This window comes from Lathyrus oleraceus, chromosome 2 (genome assembly GCF_024323335.1).
Source record: "Lathyrus oleraceus cultivar Zhongwan6 chromosome 2, CAAS_Psat_ZW6_1.0, whole genome shotgun sequence".
In the NCBI taxonomy this organism is placed as follows: domain Eukaryota; kingdom Viridiplantae; phylum Streptophyta; class Magnoliopsida; order Fabales; family Fabaceae; genus Lathyrus; species Lathyrus oleraceus.
The window spans coordinates 29233768-29254028 of NC_066580.1; the positions used below are offsets into that span (position 1 = coordinate 29233768).

The following is a 20261-nucleotide window of genomic DNA, read 5'->3' on the forward strand; positions in this document are numbered from 1 at the left end:
CTGATACTTATACATGTTACCCGGAGCTGCAACTGCGAAATGTGTATCAAATACCATATTTCAACACTTATTTATACTTCAAACTGCCTGCAAACAGTCCATACACTTACAAGGAATCAATGAATGATAAGTACAAACTCGCTTGTCATGTGAACCCAAAAACAACAACTCTTGAAAGATTGTAGAATGACGTTTGTGAATGAAGGTATATTAATTTTTCGTATAACAACGTACATGTAACGTATGAATTTCTCTCCACGCCAAAATTTGGCAAAGCTGCTTTCAATGGAGGCCTATTAATCTTCTCAAGTAATCTACTAAATACTAACTAGACTGATATTCATGCAACTGTGGTGAGTCCAGAGAATTCTGGCTTAATTAATTTATCTGTTTGATAACTACTTATATCATGCAATGGATTTCTAAGTCTATGTTCAGTAGATAATGAGGACAAAGTTCTAATTTTCTGGTTAGATGAAAAACTCGACTTCTTTGGTGCCTTTTTATAGAACTTTTTGTTGCCACTCTTCTTTTGATGGTTTGCCTTATGACTGAAATTTCCTGCATTTAGTTTTTTATAATCGGAGCTTTGCTCTTAATCTAAGGAGGAAAACTCAACAACAACTTCAGTACCATTTGATGACAATATGTGTGAGTGAGGAACACAAAAATTTGATGTTCTCCATGCAGTCCTCCATCCTTGTCGAAGCACACTACTTTCTTCGAGACCAATCCCTTCATTACAGAAGTCATCAATTGCAGAAAAAAGGGTATCAGAAGAACCATCCTTAAGAACCTCAACCTGGATTGGGTGTCATATTACTACATCAATATGTCTAGGTGTTCACGCATTGAATATGAACATTTCTAGTTCGGCATGACTCCTGCAACATAAGGAAGTTGTTTGAAGATTAAATAGAAGTTGCTACATATTAGTTACGATTTTAGCTATCGATTAGCTGCGGTTTTTTGGGGTTCGTGAACAATATCGACTTTAGCCATGTGGCAAGCCACGTCAGCGTCTTGCCACTTTGGCAGTTCCATGTGTATGCCCAGTCACAAAAAAAAATCCATGTGTATGCTCAGTCACATAAAAACTTCCATGTGGCATGCCACATCAACTTCTGTTAACGGTCGTTGGCATGAGAGACCAAAAGTGTCGATGAAAAATATTAAGAGGGCCATTCTTTAAAGAAATTTTTTAGAGGGACTAAAAGTGAAATTTGTCATATTTAGAGGACCAAAAACTTATTTAATCCTATTTAATATGATTTTATACCGAATTTTTTGAAAATCCAGTGTAAAAAGTATAGTTTTACACCGATTTTTTTAAAAAAATCCGATATAAAATTATAGATTTCTAGAAAATTATATGATTTCGCATTTGTATTTTAAACAAAGATATAAAAGTATATTTTTTATACCTATTTTAGAAACCCGATAAAAACTCATAAATCCCAACAAAATCCAGTAAAAACTTCAGAAAAATTGTCAAGTTAGATTTGTGAGGTTTTAGAAAAAAATTATACAAAATAGACGAAACTTGAGCCAAACTCAAAGCCTACTATGAGCCTGTTTGTTTCAGTTTTAAAAAAATATATATAGATTTTTTTTTATCTTTTTAAAAATAGATTTTATAAATTTGTTTTTTAAAATATTATAAATTTTTTATATTCCTTTTTTCTAAATTGAATCACTAATTTGAACATTCTATAACATAATTATGCATTATTGAAGATCAAAACATAGTTGAAAATCGAAATCACAATTTTTGCAAAAAATCATATTTTAAAAAAAAAATCAAAACAAACGGGCTTTTAATATACGAAACCCAAGCCCAACTCAAAGGCGACGTCCGACCTAGCATAATCCACATTCAGAAAAACTACCGAAAAGGTTTTACATTTTCGAGAGACGTTTCAAACCTTTCCCTTTCCTTTCTCTTCCACCGCCGCAAACCATGACGACGATCAGTCTCCGGAAGGGAAACACCCGTCTCCCACCGGAAGTAAACCGCGTCCTCTACGTCCGTAACCTTCCGTTCAACATAACCAGCGAAGAAATGTACGATATATTCGGCAAATACGGCGCAATTCGCCAGATCCGAATCGGAACCAACAAAGACACTCGCGGCACCGCCTTCGTCGTCTACGAAGACATCTACGACGCCAAAACCGCCGTCGATCATCTCTCCGGTTTCAACGTCGCCAATCGTTATCTCATCGTTCTTTATTATCAGCAAGCTAAGATGAGTAAGAAGTTTGATCAGAAGAAGAAGGAAGATGAGATTGCTCGTATGCAGGAGAAGTATGGTGTATCGACCAAAGAGAAGTAGTTGATGATACGTAAGAACCCTACTCCAATTTCGTTTTGCCTAATTGTTAGGGTTTTGTTCAGTTGTGTTAGGGTTTTGGAGAAATTCAGTATGTAGAATTAACAATTGATGTTTGATTTGATATTCAATAGTGTTATTTATGTGTGAAGTTAAATCATGATGTATGATATTGTTACTTTTCTGCTGTATTGTTGAGTGGACACTAAAAGATCATTGGGTTTGAGATTAAGGCCTGTTTGAGTTGAATTATTTGAGTTATCTATTAACATAGAGCAAATGAAAGAAACTTTATTTTGTAAGTGATTAATAAAGTGGTTTATTCAAATAGTATTTAAGTGATTAATGCTTGAGATATTCATTAAGTTTATTAGATGTTTATATCTTCTAGGATAATCAGGTAGTTAGTTTCATAGATTTGTGTTTTGTAGGAAGATGCTTGTGAGTTGTAGAATTGATTCTAGATATGTAAAATTGATTCTTGATATGTAAAATTGATTCTGACATTGGGTAGAATTGATTTTGCTTCAGGTAATTGATTTTACTTGAAGTTGAAATTTGTGGCTTTCGAGTCTAAACATGATTTTTACACTGAAATTTACTACTCAACTTGAGTAAATTTATTCAAACATGAATCACTTTATATTGAATTCGCTTTTAGTCAGAATCAATTTTACAGAATCAAATCACTCAATTAATTTTCTTCACCACGGAACCAAACACACACCGGGGAGATTGACAAGGGTGTGAGTTAGACAATCAGTAAAATAAGGAGATGGGAATTGTAGCTTTTGAAAATTTAGGGCTGAGTTAACCTTCTTTAGTTTTGAATGCTCATTGGAATATTGTATTGATATTTTAATTTGCAACCAAAAGCATTATAGTGTTGTCAGTAGCTTGCTGTAGAGGTGAAGCAGAGTGGCCCATGGCCACTATAGGGCACACAGTAGAGGAACAATTCTGTGTAGAAGTTATTGCGCCGCACCTCATTGGCGGAACCGTTTAGTGTAATCCCTTAAATTTAAACACTGTGGCTTCTTGTTGGAATAGGATATTTTAAGAATTTTGTAATTTAAAGCTTTAGATCAGTGTTTGGGTTTCTTGTCTCTCAATCTGTCTCACTTTTGCTGTCATTTTACAGTCATAGCTGAAAATCCACCGCAGAATGCTGATACGCCGCAGAGTAGGGTATTGATTCAAGATTAGATGAAAGTTTACATGATGTTTTAGTAATGAATTGTATCAATTCATTTCAATTTGACAAGTCAAGCTATTTGTATCAAGTATTAAATTGCACATGGATTTGGCAAAGTGAGCTATTTGTATAATGTAATGAATTGTAAATGGTTTATTTCATTTTTTGAAGCAAGAACTTCACATACTACTAAAATTTCTGTAATTTTTAGTCTTTAAAGGTACAACGTCTACGGGGTCTGCTCCGCTTAATGGGGATGAGTATGCTCATTTGCGACCCGATCCTTATGTGTTATGAGGATACTTAGTGTTGATGTTTCCTACGTTCCTTTTCATATAATAGGCCTGTGATTCATTAGTTTGCTATCTATTGATGTTAACTAAACTCAAATATATACATGCTTATTATATTGTTGGTGTGATCAAAAGGGCATTACGCATCCAATTCAAATATAGATATGATTAATAGGAGACAATAAGCAAATAAATATACACCCTTTTGATTTGATTCCTAAGTGAACATCAATTACAATATAAGACATGTTACAATGAAATGAAAAAAAAAACATAACCACCCAATCAAATAATACCTAGTATGTTTATACAGTTTTCATAGGTTAGTTGAAGTTCTTTTTCCCTTGCAATTTTGTTTGTTTTCACCACCCTATCCAACCAAACAACTACCAAGCTTAACATTCTGTAACTTTTCTCTCACCAGCATCTGAAATATTCTTTAAAACACAATGCAGAAAGAGATCATCTCCATTGAATCTCCTCATGGTACCTTAAAAAGTTGAATCACGCCGCTTCTTGGTATGTGCTTCTGGGTTTCCTTTGCTCATCATAGCAGCAAACTCATCATAGTTAATCCGACCATCCTGCAAAGACATGCAAGTTTCGTCGTAACAAGATGAAGGATGTGCAAGCAAGCAGGTTCTTTCTATTAACAATGAAAAAGATTTAACTCAGTTAGTGTATAAGACTTACATTATCTGCATCAACTTCTGAAATTATTTCCTTTATATCTCTGCCATCATGCATGTTATACTCATGTAGAGCTTGCTCTAGTTCTTCAATAGTAATGTATCTAATCACGGAAAAAGAATTAGATTACAAGATTTATCACGAATTAGTATATATATTCAATCTAGTTGGTTTTATTTATTTTCCTTTACCCGCTGTTATCTTTATCGAAGTATTGGAATGCAGTATAAACATGTTCTTCTCTGTTCATTCGGTTCATGTGCATCGTTGCTGTGATGAACTCGTCATAATCTATAATTCCGTTGCCATCAGCATCTGCCTGTAATTCGCAAAAGAAAAAGAATCGTCTTAACTTAAGTAACCATGATAAGTAAGAAGCTGATTTTTGGTAGAAGTCGATAACTTACAGCTTCCATTAATTGCTTAACTTCTTGTTCTGACAACCTAGTTCCTTGTTTTGCAAGTCCTTGTTTTAGCTCTTCGATCGTTATGGTTCCACTGTTGTCTGTATCCATACCCTTAAACATCTGCTTCAATCCCATGATTTCTTCCTCTGATAAGCAGCTAGCAATAACCTTCAGCGCAACTTTCTTGAATTGGTTCATCGCTCTGAACTGTTTGAGTCTGTTGAGCACAGCATTGTCAAGAGGTGTATCCGGTGCTTCTCCGTCTTCCTTGATCCATGGATGATCTGTTTTTTCGCATTACAATCGCACATTGTTAGAATTTCAATCACACCGATTTAATCGCGGTGAAGTCAAGTATACTTACTCAAAACTTCATGTGCTGTTAGCCTCTGCTTAGGATCCGAGTTCAACATTTTCCTTACAAGATCCTTTGCTGCAGGCGAAATGGAGGGCCACGGATCGCTCGAGAAGTCGACGTGGCCTTTTAGGATGGAATTGAATATGCCATTTTCAGATTCTGTCAAATTATGCAGACGTAAAATCAGTTCAAAAGTTAAGCTATTTTGTTCTATCAAGAAGTAGATTAAAATTAAGTGATTATAAACCTGCCCAAAATGGTGGAACACCACATAGAAGAATGTATAACATCACACCAACACTCCAAATGTCTACTTCAGGTCCGTATTTCCTCTTCAAAACCTCCGGCGCAATGTAATACGCGCTACCGACGATATCTTTAAACACTTCTCCTGTAAAAAAAAAAAAATCGTGTTTTAATATTACAATTTGCTTGATTAAAACTCGTAAATTATAATTCATAATCATGTTCATGTTTATGTTTATGTTAAAGCAGTTTTGATATAAAACCTTGCTTGTAAAAGACGGATAAACCGAAATCGGTAGCTTGGAGAGGCGAAGTCTCGTCCTTGCTCAACAAAAGGAAATTCTCAGGCTTAAGGTCTCTATGTATAACACCCATGGAATGACAAGTATGAACAATCTGGACAATGGTTCTCAACAGAGAAGCCGCAGCGCGTTCGGTGTAATGACCTTTCGCGATGATTCGATCGAAAAGTTCACCTCCCGCGCACAACTCCATGACCAAATGAACAGATTGTTTATCTTCAAAAGCGCCGATAAGTTCGACAATGTTAGCCTGTCCTGTGAGATGATGCATGATTTGAACCTCCCTCTTAACATCTTCAATGTCTTCTTTGTTCACAAGCTTTCTCTTGGCTATTGTTTTGCAAGCATATTGTTTTCCAGAGGTTTTATGTGTGCACAAATATGTTACACCAAATTGTCCTCTCCCTAGTTCCTTTCCAATGCTATAAGTGCTTTTGACATCTTCCATTGGTCTTCCGAGAACCGGTCCCATCGCGGCCGGTTTCGAGGATTTAGAAGGTTGAGGAGATGGTTTCGAAGATGGTGGCGGCGTTGTAGCAGAAGAATCTCCATTTGCATTGTTGTTGTTTTGTTGATCTGTTTCTCCCTTGTCTTCTGGATCTTCAGTGCCACCTGAGCAACAATTGCCCATGGTGGAAGGGAGAAAAACTCAGAAGAAAAGGGATGGAAGGAATTAGGGAGGAAGGAAAATAGGTTGGAAGAAAAAAAAAGAGGAGGTGAAGGGTCACAAGATAATCATTGGAGAGGGTTGAAGAGAAAAAGTGAGTGAATTGAGAAAAGAGCTACATAAAAAAAATCTAAAAAAAACTTAGGAGAAAAATGAAAGGGTGATGGATAATAATAAGATAAGGATAGTTTGTTGATTATTGACAGATTGGAATGATATGATGGAAAGAAAAATTAGAGGAAGGTGATAGATTGTAGGAAGTGTGTCATACGTTGGAAGATGTTTATGGTATGTTTTTGTTTAGACAAAGGTTTGGAGGAAATTTCGGAGATGAAAAAATAAAAATGGATTTTGGTATGTTAACAAAGATTTTGTTACAACATCGTACAAATGAGTTAAGGTTTTGTTTCTATGTTTTAAAAGTTGTTATGAGTATCACATGATGACATGGTTTTCTTCTTTTTATTGCAAAAAAACAAAAAAAAATTGGAAATTTACACATGTATTGCATAATACTCCCTATGTTTCAAATATCAATTTGTAAAATAATTTCAATTTTTTTATAAATAAATATTCAAAATAATTCATTTTTTCAACTATTTTTTTTAAAGTAATCCATTTTCAAACAAAAAAATTCTCAAAATAAATGATGCGTATATCCAATTAACGTGTACAATACATAAGAAGATGCGGCAATTCAATTGACGATGGAGAAAATGAGATATTTAGATAAATAATTTCAATCTTTAAATAGTAGTAGTTAAATTCTCCCGGTCACTATTATAAATAAAAAATTATTTTTTAATTTATTTTATATATATATATATATATATATATATATATATATATATATATATATATATATATATATATATATATATATATATATATATATATATAAAACTTATGAATCTTATTTATATATAAATTAAATATATGTATTATTTAATAAATTTAAATAGTGAATTTTTATTTATAAATTTATTTTTTAGATTTATTAAAGAATTAATGTACTTAAACAACATATAATTCAGATACATTAATTATTCGATAAATTTTAAAAATATTTTTTTTTATATTGAGAATCCGGGTGATAATAATGATCAAGTATGTCGATATTTGTTAAATCTAAAAAGTGATTTTTTTATAATAGTGTTCATAGTAATATTTTTGTTAATTATGCTTTTTAATTTATACCATTAATAATCCTTCACTTTTTTATGTATTTATCATTAAGATAAATATATTAATACATATTTTGATAAAATTTATTTTTTAATAATTTAGATATGCTTTTTAATCTATTATTAGTTAAATAAATATTATAGTGTGAAAGTGAATAGTAGTTTTTAAATAAATTATACCTCCCTTTTCAAAATTTGGATCATTGGTGTATATTTTTCTATAAAGATAAAATCTTGAATACTTTCTTAAATAAAATAAAAAACATGTATACTTCAAATAAAAAAGTCGGTTAGAATTACTTTAAATTTATCTTTGTTAGTATATAGCTCATTTACCATATATTATAAGAAAATGATTTTGGTAATTCCTAATCTAGAGAATTTCTTTAGAGATGTTTAACATAAGTAGAAAGTATTTTATATTTGTCTATTATAATAAAAATTATTTTAAAAAATTAAGATATAAACTATTCTAAAATGATATAATATGAAACAGTCAAATACTCAAAAAAAAAAGTGAAACAGTCAAATATTTAAAATGTGACAGCTAAGAAAATATTAACAAAGTCAGCAATAAAAATAATGAGTAAAAACTAAGGTTATATACTTAATTGAAATTTATTGCAGCTTTTCTAAAATATACCACCCTTCATGTTTGCACGTAGTTGTTTGGTAGTCCTAGGAAGTTTCTGAGTATAATAATACTAACAAATAGTACAAAAGTTGGATGCACGTTGGTTGAATGAAAACTGCTTAATGAATAAGCAATAAGCAGATTGTGGAATTAAAGAAGCAAGAAATGATATTTCTACACTACTTTCTTACGCCTACACTCAAAATAATATATTTTTAATTTTTTATTATTAAATTCTCTCTCCTACTACACCTATCTACATGTACTTTTTTTTATATTTTAATGGATATAAATGTATTTAAAATATTATAGTAATAAATATTTTTTTATAAAAATATAAAAACTACTATTATTATTTTTTAATATGATTAATCAATTTTATATTTTTATTAACCAATATTTTATATTTTATTAACCAATTTTGTTTTATAATAAAAAAATATTTTTAATATCTGAATGTTTATTAATCACTTTCATCACTCTATTAACCAATTTTTTATATTTTATTAACCAATTTTATTTTACACAAATTCGTTTTAAATAAGAGTATGTTTATTAACCAACTCCATCACTTCATTAACCAATTTTTTATATCTTATTAACCAACTTTGTTTCCCCATTTAAAATTACTGTTCATGAATACTATTTATAAGATACTGTTCATGGTACTGTTCATAAAATATATTTTTTTATTAAAAAAACACTGTTCACCGTATAAATACGGTGAATAGTGTATACGGTGTAAGTATTGGTGTATAAAATGGATGTAAGAATAACATTGCTGATTAAAGAAGTGGTATATATTATAAACCGATTCAGCGGGCTCAAAAATTCACACATTTTTTTTTCTTTTAAAGTGTATCCATAGAAAGAAAATTTTACCCCGTACCCCTACAATTGTACCCACACACCTACATTTAAATTTTTTTGACCAAAATACCTTCATATAAATAAGGTATTTTTTCCATTTCTAAATTTTTTTACCATTTTCGTCTCAAGAGTTCCGGAAAAGAGAATTTTTCACTTTTTGGCATTGTAAACCAGAACACTCAGAGTAAGTCTTCCGGTTCATGAAATGTATACCGGAACACATGTCTAAAGAGTTCCGGCTTGTTGCCTTTTGGGGGCATTGAATCGGAAGTCTTTTAGAAAGTCTTCCGGTTTGGATTGTTGTATACCGGAAGTCTTTCTTAAAGACTTCCGGTTTGGATGATCTATACCGGAACTCTTTAAGAAAGTGTTCCGGAAGTCATCTTGTTTTTTTTACTCACTGGAACTCTTCTTTGAAGTGTTCCGGTACGTTTTTTTTTAATTTTAATTATTTTTTTAAACTTTTTTTGTGCAGTGGTTCGAAGACGAGGTGCAGATGGTAGGATTCCAGTCCGCACGTTAGACCGGAGTGCATCTTCATCTGCAGCTGAGCCGGCTGGATATCCAGGAGGGTCGTACGATACGTCTCTTTTGGTGAAGTACGAGCATCATGTTGCTCGACATTTATGGTTCGGTGAGGTAAGTAAACTGGCTATATTTGAAAATGAATAATAGTTGAATATTTTATATTTTGTTTTCTAATATGTGTTTTAATTGTTTTTAGGAAAGAGGTCCAAAGAAAGAGTTGAAGGTTGCTGGACATGGACTGAAGTTGACTTCTAGGGTTCCATTGGCTCTCTACCACAGATGGAGAGTTGGGTATCTAGATCCGATTTATCTTCACTGCAGAGAACCAGTCTGAACAAGATAGACACAAATCTTATCTCTGCATTTGTGGAAAGATGGCATCTAGAGACATCTTCATTTCACATGCCGTTTGGTGAAATGAGCATTACTTTAGATGATGTCTCATGTCTACTTCACTTGCCCATCAGGGGTATCTTCTGGAGTCCTCAAGATGTGACTGAAGAGGTAGTTGTTGAACTTGTTGTTGACTATCTAGGAGTGTCACAGGGTCAGGCACAGTCACATGTTCGTAGCTGCAGGGGGTCGTATTACAAGTTGGAGTGGTTATACGATTTATTCGTACAGCATAGAGCTGCTTCCAGCTGGACATATGCGACCAGAGCATATCTATTGATGTTGGTGGGTTCCACCATATTTGCTGATAAGACCTTTACACTTGTAGAGGCACGATACCTCCTCCTGTTTACGGACTTGGATAGATGTTCAGGATATAGTTGGGGAGCAGTTGCACTAGTTACCATATACAAATATCTTGGAGATGCGTCCATGTACAGTTGCAAACAGCTCGGTGGATATCCTACTCTCCTACAGGTATATAATTTAATTTTGTTTATTAAGTGTTGGATTCATTTTATAAAATATGTTAACTAAATTTATTTTATTTATTATGTTTGTATTTTGTAACAGTGCTGGATTCACGAATACTTTCCAACTGTTGGAAAAAGAGGGGAGAATTGGAAACCTGCTGATAACTGTGGTCTTCCCCGAGCGATGAGATGGTCATATAGGCAAGGAGTCCTGAAGGTTGATGATTTACGACCTATTTTGGACGAGCTGACACCTGCCGACGTCATATGGCGCCCATTTGAGGATCATAGAGCATGGCGTCTATTTGATGAGATATGTCTTTACATGGGCTGTTTGAAGTGGGGTGAAACAGTTGTTCCATACATGCCTGACAGATGTTTACGTCAGTTCGGGTATAGGCAGTATGTTCCATCCCCACCTCTGAATTGTATGATGGCGACGGATATTGATGTTGATTGGATCAGTTACCATCAGAGTGTTATCGCTGTGATCGGTCCATCTACCATGGCCACCACTCCATCTGATGTAGAAGATGGTTATCTGGAGTGGTATTATTGTGTTTCCCATCCACGGTTGGTCCCTCCCCATCGTGACGATCCTAGAGAGGTACCAGTTCCTGTATATGACGCAGGGCCATCTGATCCTGATTGGGCTCGTGTATCTACATTGATTCATCGCTATCTAAGACAGGTTAATGCCGAAGAGGAAGATCCACAGTTTGCTGATTTATTTGAAGCTTTGCATATTTCTCGTTCACATTGATTTATGTATTAAGTTTTAGAACTGAATATAATAGACATAATATAAAATTCATGTTTTGATTACATATTTATGTTTTGAGTACATATTCATGCTAATACAGGTGTAAGTAATTGCCAATGTTGCATACGTCCTGCAAATCCTAACATCCAAGTAGTTGCTGTATGAGACCGAAATTTTTTCCAATCTAATGTGACCGGTGGCAATGGAAACCCCTCTTTCATGTTAACCTGATAAAGTAAAATAATTAAAATATAATGTAGTGAAATAGTTAAAATATTTAGGCATATAAATACGTACCTGAATCCAATGATTGTGGTTAACAAAACCAATATAATAAATAGAGACATTTGGTGAATGTGAACTTGTCATCGGAAAGAAAGTCATGCACGGATTGCCTAAACAGACAAGTACAACATTATAGCGATTCGCTATCAAGTAACCCATATCTGGTAGACTCAACCATTTTTCAGGTGGTTGTGAACCAAAGGATTCGATCATCAAAGATTCTCTCACTTCTGACAACCGATTAGAAAATAACTTGTCATACAAAGTTGACCTATCCTTGTCTATTATTTCCAACCCCAACTCTCTGCGAACCATTGGCCAACCATCCTCACCATATCCATGCAATGATGCAATGACTCTAAATCCACAATTACCATCTGATTCAACATTAACTACATCTTCAATGTATGACCTAATATGATTAGGAAATTGAAGAATGAATTGTGGTTGCTTCTTTGATAATTTTATCTTCTTCGAAGTCTGTGATGGTTAAGATTGCCTTTGTGAAGATTGAGATGCCTTATCAACATACTTATGATACGAAGGGTCCCTATAAACATCATATTCTGCTGGTTTTTTCCCTTTCTTCTTCACTTCTCCTTTGGTTTTTAGTTTCTCAGGTGGTGGACACAATGGAGTCATTGTTGGGTATGCTAGTTCACATACCCTACTCTTTAATGCCCTTTTCCCAATAACATCTAATGACCTAAATCGTCTCCACAATTCATCCATTGCAGAAGTCATATCCACCTCTGATCCATCATCTTCACCTACCTCTAACTCAACTTCCATAGTTAGTTTCCTCCAATGAACATGAACAACATCAATGGGTATCGGTATACCACCTAGTGTGTATCTGGCTAACTCACAAGCACAAGGTAACCCATAAGATGTTCTAAGAGTACAACCACATATTTTCCTGTTAGTTTCAACATAATCAACTCTCAATAACTCTTCAGCAATACGTCTCAAAGCAGCTCGAGATACGGAACCACGCAAATAACCATAAAAGGGACTTACGTGCGCGTGCTCAACTTCGTAAAAACTCTTTTGAAAAGAAGCTCTAATGTTTCCCAGTTGTAACCTCAAGTTGTTATTCATGGCTTCCCAACATTTGACCATGTCACCTATACTGTTTCCTAACATCTGCTTTAACTTCCAATGAGCAGATTCAACCTTAAAAATATTGAAAATAACACATAAAAAATACATAGAAATAATATCACATATAAAAATAACACATACAAAATTATAAGAGGTACCGATTAGTCGTTGTGTTACCCAAATGTAGCACTCGATTAATCCATGCTCCGACAAATCTATGCCTATGTGGAGTCAACCATGTGTCTTTCACATAATTAATAAATCCACTATAATCAACACATGCTTGCTCAAGTTGATGCAACCGTTGACCATACTCAACCTCATCACTAGCCCAGACAACTTCCATCCATAATGTGTCTATCGTCTTTTGCAGGTCATTCACCACATGTTGTTTGCATTTGGCACCAACGTTTTTGTTAATGTGAAATCTACATAGCAAATTAATCGACCTGGGAAACACAATTTCAATTGCTTTCATCAAAGCAAGATCTCTATCTGTCAAAATCACTTGTGGACACATGTCTTTCTTCACAAACAACTCTGTTAATTTCTCCAATACCCAGCAAAAATTCTCTGTTTGTTCAGACTCCATATATGCAAATCCAACAGCAAAAGTCAACTCGGTCGATGTCATGCCAACAATTTCAAACAAAGGTTGTCTATATTTGTTTGTCTTGTAGGTGCTATCCATAACTAACACAATCAGAAAAATATTCAACAACTTAACCGAATCAGGATGTGCCCAAAATATCTCTCTCACCACTTTCGAGTCATCCTTTTTTCTACTCCAATAGACATAGCCTGCATCATCAATAAGCTTAAACAAATGTTGTATCTCACTCCTAGGACCTCTTATCTCTTTTTGTATCACACTCTTATGCTTGTATACTTGCGTAATCCGAGTGACATTCTCAGGATATCGGTCTTGCAAGGAAAGCAATATGTATTTAGGTGGTACATGTCTCTTTGCCAAATCAGCGACATGTTGCTTCTCATCTGTGGTCAACGTACCAATAAACGAATGACCTTCTAATCTATCAGGTAAACCATGATTATGTAACCCACATTTTACATCAATCTTCCAACCAGATCCATCTTTCGCCGGAGTCGACCTGATTTTAAATGGGCATCCACATTTCTTGGACGCACTTTGGGTACCACTATCAGTAATCTTGTGTTTCCCACCTTTATCACAACCAAATATTATTTTGTTACTTCTCCCTCTCTTCCCCGTTTCAGTATCTGAACGACTGATAATAACAGTTACTTTATTATCGATTCCAACCTCTTTAATCCATCTGATAACCTCTTCTTGTGTACCAAATCTTTCCGTCGTTATAAACGCATCAGTAGTATCTACACATATTTGGGGAAGATTTTCCATTCCTGCAAAATAAAAAACAGATTAAAATAAAATAAAAATAAAATTTTAAAAAAAAGCAAACCGGAACACTTCATGAAAGAGTTCCGGAACACATATCATACAAATCGGAACTCTTCTCCAAAGAGTTCCGGTATGTGTAAATTTGTTTACCGGAACTCTTTCAAGAAGTGTTCCGGTTTATAATTTTTTTCTGATTGAACCGGAACTCTTTCATGAAGTCTTCCGGTTCATTATTTTGTGTGTTCCGGAAGTCATTCTTGAAGTCTTCCGGTTTGGGAAAAATACATACCGGAAGTCTTTTTGCAGGAGTTCCGGTGCGAGGGGTGTGAAAGTGTAATTTATGAAATTTTCAACTGAATGGTAAAAATGAAATGGTAAATTGGTTAAAACCAATTAAGGGTAGAATGAGAATTTTTAAAATTTTGTAGGGGTATGAGGCTAAGCGTAGGGGTACAAGGTAAAATTTTCCCATAGAAACGGTTAATAAATTTGATTTAATCTTAATTCAATGGTAGAAAAGAAATTATAGGACGAAGATTAGCACATTTTCTTCAAGACCAACAAATACTAACTATCCTTGTTTGAATTTATTGTTGTTACTTTTGAAGAAATCACATATTCAATTGCATTTGTTTTTATGGCATGTGAAAATGGGATAATATCACTTGGGTTTTAGAGAAGTGTAACAATTTGTTAAGGGATCTAAAAAATATGTTGTAAGTCATTATTATTGATGAACATTGTTGTAATTTTTTCTCCGACTTTTAGTGTTTTATCCAACCGCGTATTTTATATATTATCGTTTTTCTAACTTTGTTTTCATTATCAAACTTTGTTTTCAAAATATTTTTAAGAAAGGAATGATATATTCAACCCCATCTTGACCACTCTACACTCATATTCAACTAACAAAGATATTGTGTATGAACAACATGTTCAACTTAGAAAAATCGTGATACAATATGCAATGTAAAATAAAAATCTCCTTTAAGTCGATCTTTACGAATGAGTATGATCAAGGATAAAAACAGTTACCACTTGTGGCAATTAAAACCTATGATGTAGAATTGGGTGAACAATCACAAGTGATGAACGAAGAACAATGTTTCTACTCAGTTCACACTAATAGAGTGCCTTCAATCTCAGTGATAGTTGCTACGAATGAGAAGAGAGAGAGAGAGAGAGAGAGAGAGAGAGAGAGAGAGAGAGAGAGAGAGAATACAACTAGGGTTCAAAAGCGAATTTCATCAAGTGTGTTAGCTACTGCACTAGGGTTTTATTTATAAAATCGCTTGTGTGGGCTATAAGATGAAAAAGGCCACTTAAATGTATTGTACCTTATGGGGTACTATATTTCACTTAAGTGCACGATATCTAATGGTATTTCATATTCTACATAAGTGCATTGTACCTTACAGTGTTCTATAATTCACTTTAGTGCATCGTACCTTACAGTGTTCCACAATTCTCTTAAGTACAACATACTTTACGGTGTTTCATGTGTCACTCTCTTGCCAATCTATCCTTATGTGTGTGACTGTTTACTGAAGTTTTTAGAAAACAATCACGAGTTTTAGTTCACTTGTAGGATCAAATTCGAAAATCGTAAGTGACACTTTGAAAACACATAGTATCATTTGGTATCGTTTACGTGATTTAAGTATCAATTTGTGTTTTGATGTGTTACAATTCAATTATTGTTTTATTGTGTATTTGTCATTTGTATGTTATCGCTATCCATCTGTGTGTTTGTACTATTCTTTCCATTTGATTGTAATTGTTTCGGATACTAAAATATTTTATCAGCTACAGTCGTAACCGGTTACACCATATTGGTAACCGGTTACCACTGAACTAGTACCAAATTTTCAAAACTCTTTTTCATTCCAATGTTTTCCAATCTTTATTCATGAATCATGGCAATGCTTCATGGTTTGTATTGCTTCAAAAAGGTGCATTTCATATATAAATAGTTGTAGTTTCTGGATTTCAAATTCACTTATTTCTAACAATTCAAAATTTAAATTTTTCTCAATTTTCATCTAAGTGCCTTGAGCACAAAACTTTGTCAAACTTCTGCATAAGTCTTTACAGCATCATTAAAAAATTTATATTAAATTTTTTAGCACTTAAAGTGTTATACATAGTGAATTGTTCATTTGGAAGGGAAGATCAATTCTTCATAATTAATTCATGTGCAGACTTCATATCTTACTCAAATTATGTTTTGATCACAAGTGTTTTGTGATCTTTGTATTGTATTATAAAGTAGTGTTCTTTCTATTGAAAGTATAAAATCAAAAGGTGGTGTGCCTTTGTAATTGTGTTAGATAGTTAAGAGAGTATGGTGGATCGCTTGTAACGTATCTAACATAATGAAATCTCTCAGGGGTATGAAGGGACTGGAGTACCCTTGTTTGAAAAGGGGAACCAAGATATATCTTGGTGTTATTTATTGTTGTGCATTTATTTTTCAGCATTTTAACATTCATATCAGTTTCAGAAAAATAAGAGCATCGTTGTTATCACTCATAATCAAGAAAAATTCAATAATATCGGTTAATTTAATTTATCCCCCCCCCCCTCTTAGATTACTTTCATACTTACACCAGAACCACCGATGAACACGGACAAACCAGTCATTCAGGCTTCTCAGGTACTGATTTCATTCACTACTTCGAAAAACACCTATCACAACAGTTGGAAAAGGGATACCACCATGTTGGACCAACCATTGTGAGGTAAAGTGTGATTGTATGTATGACGCTTTCCACCACGGTTGTATGACCGTGATTATAAGTCAAGTAGCACTTTACCTACCACAATCATTACTTTAAACAACCATTGTTGTATGTCTTACTTTATCACATTAGTTACTTTAAACAACCATTCTTGTATGTCTTTTAATAAAATAAAAAAGAATGCAACAGTAGAACAACAACAACAATAAGAATAACAACAGCAAGAACAAGAAGAACAAAATCAAGAACAACAAGAACAACAACAACAACGAGAAGAACAACAATAACAACAACAATAACAACAACAAGAACAATAATAAGAACAACAACAAGAATAACAAGAGTAACAACAATAACAACAACAACAATAAAAAGAACAACAACAACAATAAAAAGAACAACAACAACAACAACAACAACAATAAAAAGAACAACAACAACAACAAGAAGAACAAAAACAACTTACATTGCTAACTTGAATCCATGTTTTCCTTGTCTCATTCAAGTTGGAGAAGAGGTGATGGAGTTATGAAATTTGTTAATGAAATAAATAATATTTTTGAGTTTTGTTTATGGAAGATATGATGTTTTCGAGTTTGGTTTAGTGGAGAAATAGAGAGTCGTAAATGGAAGAAGATGTTTTGAGGTAAAAGATGAAGTTCGTCTAAGTTGGAAGTTCATCTAAGTTTTAGGTTTCATGCGGATCACTAATGATAGTGTCTTGAGTGTTGATACTCATTAAATTGACGACAAATATTTGTTTAAGAACGGTAAAAAAATAATCAATAAACACGCTTACTTTAATATATAAAAATAATAATAAAATTGTACATATAACAACGATTACTTTAAACACCATTGTTGTATGTCTTTTAATAAATAAGTAAAAACAATATTGTAGGTGCTAAAATTTGAACTCATGATCAGACGCCACTTTTCACGGCGGTTGGAATGATAATCCCTATACTTTTCAATGTTTCTGCCATCACCGGTCTTCAACCAAAATGGGATACTTCCGACCCCACTATCAAGAACAAAACCAAACCCAATTTCACCTTTGATCATTCTGATTTCAACGCCTACATCAAAGATCACCATGAACAAACTAAAGAAGTTTCCGACTATGAGCATATCGCTTACCTCACCCTTTTGGCTATCCCACTACATCTTATGTTCTGACTCTCTTCAAATAGCCAAAAAGTTCATACCACTAGCAACCCAACTTCATAAACAAAAACATGTATGTCTCAGCAAACTGATTTTGGGTTGTCTTTATGAATCTTTAAGATCTGCCTCCCTTCACTTCAAAACGAGAACCAACTCTGATGAAAATTTCCTAATTTCTTTCCCCATTTTCCTCCTTCAACTCTGGCTTAATGCCACCTTTGAAACTTCTTTAGATTCTGATGTTTTACCTGATTTGGAAAGGCAAGTCAAAGGTATTATACTTGATTTGTTGACCTAGGAAGATGCCAAAGTTGCCAGTGAGCATGTCGTCATCTTGGTTGAGATGGGTTACTTGTCATTGAACTTAACCATTATTGGTTGAGGGAGAAATATTCTTTCTTCCATGGGCTTCTTCTCCACTTGAGCAACCCTCAAAGGTGAGAATTTAGCATTACTACTAGATTCGTCAACTTCAAAAGAGACTTTCTTCTTTCTCTGGTATCTCCTATATTGTTTCCTAGCCATATGATTTTAACCCGAATAGTTCTTATACTTATAAGAGTAGTTCTTTGAAACCTAAGAGTTTCTATGGTATGATGAACCTTGACCTATTTCGACCATTTTCAACTTTTGTTGATTAACATGGGCTTGACATTGGTTCAAATCCATTGGTCAGGAGGTACACCTATAGGTGGAACGTATGTCTTCTTTGATTATTCTAATGGCGTGGGGGGCCTTGATATCTCTGATAAGGGTTCCCCTTTTGGGGGTTCTCAAAAGTAAATTTGGGTTTCCTCTCGACCCAAGGACTCTTTTTTGGGTGCTGAAGCTTGACTTTTTCGAGATCCTTTGTTGCTTCTTTGTCAAAAATTACACTACAATAAGGGTACAACATCACTTCAGAATCTTTAATTTTGCAATGAATCACCTCCTTGACTCTTTAATTTTAGTATGCCATATTCAACTCTTCGACCATTGCATTGAGATCCTTAGCTACTTTAACCATCATAATCTCCACGGGTTCGACAAAGTTTGCCTCCTCGACCTGCAAGGGACCTGATTCGATTTTCATGAGTGGTTTAGGTTTATCGCCAAACTTAAGCATGTCTTCTTTCAGAGCATCTTGTATCAAATCCTTGAAAATAACACATTGAGAAGACTTATGACCAAGGAAATTATGATATTTACCAAAACCTTTTTTTCTTCCTTTGTCCCAACGGTGGCATGTTTAGGCCTTTAGGCACTATGGTTTGACCATTGGAAACTAGAAGATCTAAAATTTCATCACATTTAGTTACATCAAAAGTATAAGTTTTTCTAATAAATTTTTCACTTCTACTTGGTTCAACATGATTCTTTCCATTAGAAGGTCTTAAAACTTTACAAACATATGGAGGCCATGGCTTTAATTCTACCAAAATAACCTTAATTTCTTTGACATACTCAAAATATACATCGAGTTCTTGATTACTATCATTTGTCTCTATGTAGGAAATTTTTTCCTTCCTAGGGCGTCGATTCAATCTAGCATTCTTTATCTTCAAGGGTTTGACTTGTCTCACACTATCTGCTAACTAAGCCATATCCCTTAGGTTTTAGGTATCCAACTTCTTCCTAATGGAATAATCTAAATCACCTGCATCCATTTCGACTAACTCGTGTTCATACACTTGAGTAAAACACCTTGACTTCATCAACCTAAACCTATTGATATAATCATATACCAATTCAGGTGATTTTCGCTTCACGTTGGCTAACTCTTTTAGGCTAATTTTCGACTGACCCATCTAAAATTGCTCATGAAACACCCTTTCTGGTTGATTCCAAATATGTATGGAGTTTGTAAGGAGAGTAATGAACCTAGTGAAAGCATTATTGGTTCAAGAATTAGGGAAGTATTTCATCTTTAGATTTTCATTATTAGCCAAATCACCCGCTTCAGCCTAGTATCGAGCAATATGCTCGACAGTGGACTTACTAGTATCACCTAAAAACTTAGTAGATTTAGGAACTTTCCAGCCCTTAAGGAGTTTAGTTTGCAATACATATTCAAATAAGGCAAAAAAAAAATTGGTCTATGAACACACATTAAGACCATTTTGGGCTAGACTTTGTTCAACCATATTTGCTAGGATATTTTGACCTCCAAAACTATTTTGTTAGACTCTTTTAACCATTTGGTCTGCATTTTGGTTCCTGTTCACGAACACCACATATGGACCGTTTCTACTTAAGTTTCTTCGGC

The 20261-nt window shown here is 33.9% G+C and overlaps 3 protein-coding genes across 3 annotated transcripts; 2 read left to right on the top strand and 1 right to left on the bottom strand.

The window, feature by feature from the left end:
* The first annotated feature begins 1856 nt into the window (after positions 1–1856).
* Positions 1857–3722, top strand: LOC127117848 (splicing factor 3B subunit 6-like protein). Its single transcript, XM_051047967.1, has 2 exons — positions 1857–2345; positions 3474–3722. Exon 1 carries the CDS (start codon positions 1961–1963, stop codon positions 2333–2335), a length of 375 nt encoding a protein of 124 aa, XP_050903924.1. The 5' UTR covers positions 1857–1960; the 3' UTR covers positions 2336–2345; positions 3474–3722.
* LOC127117847 (calcium-dependent protein kinase 17) lies at positions 3705–6850 on the bottom strand. Its single transcript, XM_051047966.1, has 7 exons — positions 5785–6850; positions 5523–5666; positions 5282–5434; positions 4918–5201; positions 4702–4829; positions 4514–4613; positions 3705–4404 (listed from the first exon to the last, which is right to left on the bottom strand). The coding sequence occupies exons 1-7, from the start codon at positions 6452–6454 to the stop codon at positions 4312–4314; spliced, it is 1572 nt and encodes a 523-aa protein (XP_050903923.1). The 5' UTR covers positions 6455–6850; the 3' UTR covers positions 3705–4311.
* Positions 6851–7589: 739 nt separating this feature from the next.
* On the top strand, positions 7590–17465 carry LOC127121737 (protein MAIN-LIKE 1). Its single transcript, XM_051052184.1, has 4 exons — positions 7590–7597; positions 10174–10576; positions 10673–10965; positions 17429–17465. The coding sequence occupies exons 1-4, from the start codon at positions 7590–7592 to the stop codon at positions 17463–17465; spliced, it is 741 nt and encodes a 246-aa protein (XP_050908141.1).
* Positions 17466–20261: the final 2796 nt, after the last annotated feature.